The sequence below is a fragment of the Carex rostrata genome, chromosome 25, assembly GCF_964058835.1.
Source record: "Carex rostrata chromosome 25, lpCarRost1.2, whole genome shotgun sequence".
Classification (NCBI taxonomy): Eukaryota; Viridiplantae; Streptophyta; class Magnoliopsida; order Poales; family Cyperaceae; genus Carex; species Carex rostrata.
In genome coordinates, this window is record NC_135942.1 from 2,791,551 (window position 1) to 2,801,588 (window position 10,038).

A 10,038-nucleotide genomic window follows, 5' to 3' on the forward strand; every position below is an offset into this window, starting at 1 on the left:
AGTTAGCTTAATATTCTCTAGTAAGCTAGTAATATGTTACTTTTGGTTATGAAATTTTTGTTAAAAAATTATAACATAAAAATTTCAGAAGCCAGTTAATTCTTAGTTAATTTGATATTATATTGAGTTGGTATATATTATGTATGTTATTAAATAATTATCTCATTATAATTGAACAATATATCTCCAAACTTAATTACACAATACATCACCATCAGTTGAATACATGGAGAAGTGTTGGTTTATACTAAAATTTAGGTTCCATGTATTTACAGTGTTGCCCCCAAGAACATCGTCATTGGTTTAGAAAGGAACACAATTAGTATTGATCAATCCAATACTAAAGGCCCAATTGACATCAAGGATGATAAAAAATCACCACCTCTATGCCATCGGTCCTGTAACCCAACAGATATCGTAGAGACACTCATAACCATCAATAGGATATAAAAAAAAAGATGGCAAAGGAGGGGTCCATCAACGCCATCAGTCGGTAAAAAATTCAAAGTAATTATAGCACTGTCCCAAGTTATATACACCATCGGTGCCGAAGGACTCCCGATGGTAAAGGAGCGATAGTAAATATATTTTTTGTAGTAGTGCATCCAATAGTATCTATGTTTTGACTCGGTCAACTCATGATATAATTGCATAATTATATATAGATGAGACAGCTTTTATTGATGTTATATTAACCATCCATATTAATGATTAAATGGACAGTAGACATTAATCAAATTTAATAGATAGGAAACTGATATGAGTACCCGCACTTGAGTTCCCGCACTATACCCGTACCTAAACTGCCATAATTGTGTTATTGTTCTTCAAGTATTAATAACTGCAATTTGTAATATTATTCCTAAAAAGCTAAGTATTTATATCTATAAACCGAACTTTGTCAGAAATTTAAAATTTGACATAAAAAATTTGTACCCGCACCTTTTTTTTAAATTTCTTGTGTCATACCCGCATTAGGGACCACTCAAAAACTGTCAACTAAAAAATGTTGACTACAAATATTGACTACAAATGTTGTCTTAGCTTATATACTAATAATATTGAAATATCTAGTATTTATATCTAGAGTAAGGCTACGATGCTATGGGTTGCATAGAGGGCTACAGTGCTACGGCTCAATATTCAAGTTTTCAAAATTATAACGGTCGATCCGAACTGTTCATCTTATTCTCCATATTAATATGTGTTTGCAGACCAAATTTTACATTTTTCAGAAATTTTTTACTATTTTTTTAGATAGGTAGAAAATCAAATATGTGAATGGTGCATAATTTTTTAAATCAAGTGATTTTCTACCTATCTAAAAAAATAGTAATTTTTTTTTTCAAAAAACGTAAAATTTGGTCTCCAAACACATATTAATATGGAGAACAAGATGAAAGATTCGGATCGACCGTTAGAATTTTGAAAACTCAAATATTGAGCCGTAACACCGTAGCCTTACTCTTATATCTATATGTTGTTATATTTACATATTCTTAACAGAGTGCTTACACATAAGTTAAACATATCCTTAACTGTTTCATGTTGTACTACATTCAATTGCATGTTCTGACTCTAGTCAAACTCTCCAATGTCCACATCATCTCTTATTGCCTCATTTGCACGATACAAATCTTCATACAAACGATATAGATTCACTTCATTGAATGCATCACTATTATCTAGTATGCATAATTCATCTCCAAAACACTCATTTAAATCAATATCCATTCTAATATTAAACAACAAAATGCAAAATATTTATCAGTTCAACATTTTATATATTACAGATGCGAAGTATTCATATAGGTTATACCTAATACATATGCACATTAAATCAAGTATTGACAACAATTTCTACAAGTATTAATATCTACTATATATAACTGTAAAAACAACCATGTACAATAGGACATCAATTTCTACAAGTATTAATATGATACCAAAATTTAAATAACTATCACGTGAAATATTAACAATACAGCAGTGAATTATTAATAACCTGCATAACAAACTACATACATAAAACATTAAAACACGTACCTATGACAACATACAAATAGTATTTACATCTATAAAACAAAACAATTTACAACTGCAAAATATGAAAAAATTATCCGAGAAGAAAATCACTAGAGATTAATTGATCTCAGACCTGCAAACAAAGTATTAACACGTTATCAGTGTAGTATTAATGTCTTACAAAACAAATATGTATAATTACACAAAAAACGTATATATTCCCCTGCTTATTAACACTGTAAACTAATTCATTATTTACATATTCAACAGTGTATCTACACAATGTCAGGTAATAACACGAGATCTATCAAGTATTACTTAATAAATATATTAAATTCACATAAATTACACAAATAATAGTGTATTAATACATTATCAGTGTAGTATTAATATCTTTCTAATCAAGTATGTACAACTACACAGTAAAAACAGATATATTCACCTACTTATTATACACTTCAAACTAATTAATTACTTACATATTCAACAGTGTTTTTATACAATGTCAAATATTAACACAAGATATATCAAGTATTACTTACTAAATATATGAAATTCATACAAATTACACAAATACATTATCTTCGTAAATCAGATTGTCAGAACTCAGAAACATCTCACGATTTCATCTAAATCCAGCAAAACTGAAAACGATTGTGTATATGAATTAGAAACAATACGATCTATCAAAATTGATTCGCCAAAACAAAAACAAAATCACAAAATCAATGAAAAATCAAAGGAAGCTCGGTGATCACGTGTCAGAATCATTGATTCACCACAAAGTAGACCGTAAGATAGATCGATTAAAAATCAGCACAAGATAGCTTCTAGTTTCGAAATCAATTATATTGCCTCAAAATCACCTCAAAAGGAAATAACGGTGAAAAAGGAAAATTTGAATTTCACAATGGAATGTTGGATTGGAATATTGCTGGTTAGTTAGGTCAGTAGTTAGTGGGGACCACCGGTTTCAGTTATGGCAGTTAATCATCAAAGGATAACACGCGGGTACATTGCAGGAACTCAATTGTGGGTATTGAAATGATTATTCTAATAGATAATGGGAAAAAACAAGATGCTTGGTTCCTCTAATTACAGTCAAAACCAGGTACAGTGCAGGAACTCAAGTGTGGGTATTGAAATGATTGTTCCTCTAATTACAGTCAAAACCACATAACAACAAATATTGATAAAAAATTCTAGGCTCAATTAGATGATCTGTCTCAACATATCGTAATTAGCGGTTTAAATCCAACAATAAGAAAAACTGTCTTAACTGACACGACTCGCAACCCCCTCAGCGAAACTTTTGTTCATTGGAAAAAAGAGCTATTCAAAGGCAGAACTTTCAGTGAAACTCTAGATACGCCAGCGACCCCCCAATTACTTTTTTATCAAATTTTACAAGGAACCAAAAATACATTGACGTAATAGCTAACTGTGCATAACTATAATATACTGAAATGTATATTAAGAAGTTGGCAAAAAAGTGTCTGAAACATCATTAAGACATCTACTGATCATCACTCCAAATCGAAAACAAACAAACAAACAAATTAAGTTAAAAATCACTTGATTTCTTCAATCTTCCAACGTTGATTGCTGTGGTCATTCTTCCTCAATAGTATTAATAGTGCCCAATCCTGGACATGCAGACACATCGCATCAAGTACCACACAAGTGTTGGTTAGCATTCTTATTTGTCGGAAACCTTCGCCCATATCGTGACTCTCACTCCATAATAGTGACACTTCTGAACTGTTCTGGTTGAATGGGGCCAGCTGAACCTGTCAATTGTTTCAATTTGTTCGTCACAACAAACAAACAAACAAGAGAGAGTATTATCATACTTGATGATTTGATGTATGTGGAATTGTGGATACATACAAGATGTTCGTGACCGAAGCCATGCTTAATAGCTTTTCCGGTGGCTTTGTTCACCAGCGCGAATGCTGCTCTCTTTTCGTCATCTTTCACGTGTTTACAGTATGTGGTTTCTTTGATCCAGTGCTGTACTTAACCACATCCACATGTAACAACAAATTAAGTTGTCAATAACTCGGAGCCCACAGAAACTTTAATATTACAAATCTTAAATAGTATTTCGATAAAAAGTAAATCTTAAATCAGTAAATAATAATCACCTGGTACTTATCGGCGAGATTGGCCGGAGCCAACATAACAGCATCGTTATAGACTGTCAGATTGTAGCCAACCTTTGTCTCACAGTAGATCTTGACCGTCGATTGTAACGGTCTGTAGTGACCCAGATCCATAGTTAAGCTGCCGGCATAAGGCTTTATTTTCCAGCGCTGGCTATTGTTGATGTCGACAAAGTCGCACAGATTAACATTTATGGCCTCATGGACTACGTTCCTATCCGGAGTAAAGAGGAGAGAGATATCGTCCATCCTACGGATGTTCGTAAACTCCTGTTGCATGTTCTTGGGCATGGTCCACAGCACCTCATCGACTGAATCCGGATTGTACGGTATCAATGACAGCTAATTAATCAAGCAAAAAATGAATTAATTTCAGAAGAAAATATATGTATTAATACTGGAAAGAAATTAATTAATAATTGCTTTTACAGGGTTATTGTTGGGACAGTGCTTGATTGCTTCGCGGGTGGCATTGTTAACCAAAGCGAAGGCGGGTTGGCCTTCAGAGTCCTTTCTGCTGGTGTGGTGTCCATCCTTGATCCAATACTGCTCTCATCATCATATTGGGTTAAGATCAGAAATTATATTACATGAAAAGTTAAATAAAAAATCATAGAATTTAACTAAATTACCCAAAGAGATGGATGTATTTCTCAGCAATGAAACCTAACCTGGTAACGATCACGTCGATTGGTCACAGCAAGCACGATCTTGCCGCCTCGAATACTAAGCGAGTAGTCCTCGTTCTTGCAGCTTTTGATCCTCACTAGCTGCCTTTCATCCTCCATCCTTAGTTCCTTAGTTCTTAGAGAGAGAGAGAGGGGTGGGGTAGTTGTTAATTTGTTGTCTCAACCCAACTTTCAGTTTGACCCTCCCCTATTGTTTAATTCAAGCAACTTTCAAATTTGGCCCCGAAAGAACCAACTTTTTATTCATAGCATTAGAACAAAATAAAATGAATATCATTATTGTCCAAAAATTTCAGTAGCAAACCGAAAGGAAGTTCCGGAAATCCGCTGTGATGGAAAGTACCATCCACATTCCAGCTATGATGAAAGCTAGTTTTGACAACCTTAAATTTTGTCCCAGTCAGGGGCTGTATGGTACGTTTCATCACAGCCAGATGATCGCTATATGCTTCATTTTGTTTTTGTTATTTTTGCAAATTGTAAAAACTAATGAATGCCCATAAAGGAGAAAGAGACGTTACAATAATAAAGGAGAAAATGAATGCCTATAGTAGTCGGGTATTAGAGCAATGAATCGAAGATTAATATTGGGAGTTACAGAATGAACATCCAGATAAATCCTATTTTATAACAATTTTGAAGTTGTTCTTTCTCATACAATATTTTATTATAAAACTAAACAATAATATTGTCTGAATCAAAACGAGACTTCACATCTAGTAATTAAATGTGTCATTATCAAGTAATGAAATTATAACTATATTTTCCTACTGGATCTTTTACTAATCAAAGCTTCAAGAAGATGTAATTTGCATGTGTAACATTAGTCAAAGTGGTGCAATCACTTAAAATTATTATGCGGCTGTCGGATACTTAATAGTAGGTTTCACTATGGAAAATTCAGCATTATAATTGAAGTCTTAGGTGAACATGATAATATCTTATTAATTACATTCCAAATTTATGTGGAAGAAATTTGATTTGCCGGATCACTAGTTAATTATCATGAAAACCCTTTCAAATTTGATTCCGCACGGCATCGAGATATTTGATTACGATTTGTTTGTATGTATTGTTGGATTCATGAAATTGCTACGGGGACATTTTTTGTTTTGATTAATTAGATCAGAGTAGGTCCGATCGGCATCATACCTAGCTACTTTGGATTTGATGGATTCCAAGTCCGTCCAATCCACTTTATGATCTGTGCTCCTGAATATTGAAGCAAGCACATAAATACTAAAATGGTGCATACGCATAATAAAGCGGATTGGACGGATTTGGAGCCCATCAAACCCAAAAATAAGTTTGATATCTATCAGACCTACTCCGCTCTATATATTCATGCATTAATTCTTGCGTCGTTGCCGGGGATGGTATGAAAATTCTTGCGAATTTTTGCATTATCATTAAGGTGTCTAATTTGCCAATTGAATCTAGGTCTTTAGTTCTTTTGTAATTAGTTTTTATTTTATGTTATTTACTTTTTAAACGTTTGTTGTATCTTAAAAAATTGGAAAATAATTATCTGGACAAAGATGCCAATTAATTAAATTAAAATTGACCAATTAACATGTCAATCATATGTTAATTGGTACAAGACCACAAAATAGGAAACAAATTCCACAAAATAAAATTCATAATTAAATTCTACACAAATAATCATGAATTTTGATATATTATATTGTTTATTTTTAATACAGAAGGGTTCGAATTTGAATACCATGTTGAGAACGGAAAATACAGCAAACGAGGTTGTCAAAAATATATTAATAAAATAGTAAATGATACAAGATATTTGTAGGAGCTAGCCAATCAATCAAAAAATGATTTACTCAACTTTCACCTAAACAGGGAGGCACTCGCTTGCAAGACTTAGAATCACACTAAGACAAAAAGAAATAAGTGTAATTTGTCCTTTTTATAACCTATGGACCTATTTGTAATAATAAAAATTAGCTATTCTAGAAGTTTGAAAAATATTGTAAATCATCAGCAAGATTTAATTGGATTCGCTCCTTACTATGCATGATATTCTTCCTTATTAATCTTTTCCAAAGCTGACCATGTTTTCCTTATTTAATATTGTCATGATTAGCTGCACCACATGTCCAAGTATAAATTTATAGAAGAATAATTGGCTAAATTTTTCTTTCGTTCTCCTTCAATAACATGTAATAGTTTCCTTTAATTTTACATATTTGATACAAGATTTTATTAAATTTCTACTATATCTATAAAAAAAAAAGGTAAATCGAGTGTGAAGAGAGAGAAAATTAAACCTGCACTTAAAAATCAAATTTTTGCTCTCAAAATAGCACTGTTTTATCATAAGCACATCACAAAGACTAAGCAAATACATCTCTGCAGGTGTTTTTTTTTTTTAATTGTGTAATTGGTTCTCTAGCTATGTTTTACTAATTTTCTTCATGACTTGGTTGATAATGCTCACCAACTCACCATTGAAAAAGGATTTTGAATTGACTTTTATGGTATGTTTTATTGTTTTACATTTAATCTAGTTAATTTTTTACTGGGATAATGTTGTGTCTTTGAAGTCTGTTTAATGTCATTAATTATCTGGCCTCCAACTTTAGAGGTTATCACTAGTCTAAGTTCTCCGAATTCACTCATACGTCATACCTGTGGCACGCATGTTGGTAACTACTGGAAGCATATGCCTAAGGGCTTCACCTCAAAAAAAAAAAAACTACTGGAAGCATAGGTCATACGTCATACCTGTGGCACGCATGTCAGAACCCAGCACCACAGCAATCATACCTGTTATTTCTTTTATTCCTTTCCCCACATCTCCTAGAGAGGATCCCGAAATACCTATTCGGAAGTTTAACTCAAATTTTGAGTTTAGATTAGAACCGTATGATTAAAATCCGTACGGATACTAAAAGAGTCGGATTGACCAGAATTCTGATCGGACGGTTCGTAGTTAAACACAAATGATGTGTTAATGAAGAGGATGCAGACTCAGTCGTCAATCCCTTGATCCCTTCGATCGCTGCTTGTTCTCTCTCACATTCGCTGAAGCAACTAAAATTTCGAGTTTAGATCCGGACCGTCGGATAAAAATCTTAGTCAAACCGGTCTGAGGTGGAATGCATGAGATTTCTTTAATTTTCGTGGTAGACCAGATCGAACGGTCCGGATCTAGACTAAATATTTGAGCTCTCTGATTCCAGGCTATAATTACTCCTCCTCTTGTCCCTTGCGCCGGGACCATTTCGAAATTTTCTAAGCGCCTTCTGCAAATTTCCCTGATTGTCGGCAAATCAATCGTCTCAAGCTTCGTTTCTTGGAGAGTGACAATGTCAGGCTTTTCAATAAGCATTCCTTGTCTGATCGCTAGCCGCTTGGGCCTTTCATTGAGACTGCGAACATTCCAGGACATTAATTTGATTTTAAGTTTTGTACTCATTGATCACAAGATAATCTTCTAACTTTTCTTGATAAAGCTGCCGGATACATTTTGATAAATAAAGAAAAAGTACATGCACTTCCCTACAGCTAACCCAAATTCGCTTGTCCTCTTCCCAATTAAACCAACTAATCATACTTAGATAAATCCTAACATCACAAATCCTTAATAAGTAAATTGACATAAAAAAAAGATGTATCCTCCAGTGGCAGTTTATCTCCTCCTTGATGACTTAGTTTGTTGATACTCCTGGCGCCTCAAATGGAATCAGCGCCGCCTCTGCTTCAATTTTCCCCATGAGTTCTGTGTTAACCTCCACCCCAGCTGTTGTGAGTCTTGTGACTATCGCCTTTGCATGCCCCGTTGATAACGGGTTAAAAGTTTTCAAATACTGTAGTTTTGGTTTTGCTGAAGACTTCGGCTTTGGTTTGGACTTGGCCTTTTGCATCATGTCACAAACATTTAGAAAACCCTTATTTGCCCTTGCCTTGTCAACAACTAACATGTATCGGCCCATATATTGTTGTTGGAGGCGAGGGCTGCGTCTCATATCTATTTTCTTGTAGCGCAGCGGGCCTTCGAATCCTGGTGGCGCGCCTTCAGAACTGTCATCTAACTCGATCTGTTCAGTTAGGCTTGGTGTTGGCAGCAGACCCGAGATGTTTAGTGCACTGAACTCTAAGCCTATATCCTGTTTGGTTCAGTTCAGCTGCGCAGATCCTGAAAAAAGGCCTTGATAATTGACATTTTCCTTACCATTAATCTGTAGCACAGGGCATAGGCCCGCCTAAATCTAGGCCTTGGTTTTCCTTGTGTTGGGCCTCATCGCATGATATGTTGAGGCCTTCTATGAGCTCTATGCAAGCTGGCGCTACCCCCTCTACATGTCTGCCAGCTGGCTTTGTGGAGATCCCCAGGATTCTAGCAAGATGACACATAGGCAGCACATTGTTGTTGGTGCCTTGAAGGGGGTTGACTGGGGCATTCTTTTTTTTTTTTGCATTCAGAAATGCTCGTAGGCTGGATACATAAAGTTGCAGAAGAAGACAACATAGCCCTAGTAGTGTCTAAGAAGGATAATGCAAAAAACACAGACACTATAGTTCAAGTGCAACCTATTCTACCGGTGACTATCTTTATAGATTGGGTAAGTGAACCCAGTGTAATCTTCACCCAAACTTCTACCCGTTCTTGCCAAGTAACCAGCCATGTCATTTTGGCATCTTGGTATTGCTACGCAGGAGAAGCCATTGTTGTATTTCAACAGCTTCCATGTCTCAAAAATCTCAGCAAAAGCCCTCCAGTCTATATCTGATGGTGGTTCCGACCTGTTGCATGCCTGTGCCAGTACCTCACAGTCTGTGTAGAAGGTACATGAGCTAAAACCTTTTTGAGTCGCATATAGAATAGTCTGGAGCAGAGCACTTGCTTCAGCCTGTAGGGGGCAGCACACTGACACAGGTGATGACCGATATGCAAGTAAGACCTCATCATGTTGGAAAATGAACCCCAGACCCCCTTGCCACTGATGGGTCTAGGAACCATCAACTTTGCATGTAACCTCTGTCTGACTATCTTCACTGGTGGTTGCAATTGTTGCCGTTGACTTTTCACTTGGGGAAGCCAATCTTGTCTCAGCCATAATCTGATCAAAGTAATTAGAGAACATGTCCAGGTCCGGTTTTGTACCATTATAGGCTACTCCATTTCTAGAGCGCCAAAAGCA

General features: G+C 35.1%; 1 protein-coding gene across 2 annotated transcripts; it reads right to left on the bottom strand.

The window, feature by feature from the left end:
• Positions 1–3,401: 3,401 nt before the first annotated feature.
• Positions 3,402–6,379, bottom strand: LOC144543686 (ricin B-like lectin R40C1). Of its 2 annotated transcripts, XM_078292043.1 has the most exons (5): positions 4,862–6,373; positions 4,620–4,736; positions 4,173–4,532; positions 3,916–4,038; positions 3,402–3,815 (listed from the first exon to the last, which is right to left on the bottom strand). In XM_078292043.1, the coding sequence occupies exons 1-5, from the start codon at positions 4,976–4,978 to the stop codon at positions 3,597–3,599; spliced, it is 936 nt and encodes a 311-aa protein (XP_078148169.1). In that variant the 5' UTR covers positions 4,979–6,373; the 3' UTR covers positions 3,402–3,596. The 2 variants fall into 2 exon arrangements, with proteins under 2 accessions (XP_078148169.1, XP_078148170.1); XM_078292044.1 differs by lacking the exon at positions 3,402–3,815 and having other exon boundaries at positions 3,911–4,043; positions 4,862–6,379.
• Positions 6,380–10,038: the final 3,659 nt, after the last annotated feature.

Bases quoted from the DNA above. Each gene is read 5' to 3' on its own strand.
- LOC144543686 (XM_078292043.1), bottom strand. From the start codon at position 4,978: ATGGAGGATGAAAGGCAGCTAGTGAGGATCAAAAGCTGCAAGAACGAG. The intron at 4,533-4,619 runs GTAAAAGCAATT...TTGATTAATTAG, and splicing joins ACTGTCCCAACAATAACCCT to CTGTCATTGATACCGTACAA. The intron at 4,039-4,172 runs GTGATTATTATT...GGTTAAGTACAG, and splicing joins ATCTCGCCGATAAGTACCAG to CACTGGATCAAAGAAACCAC.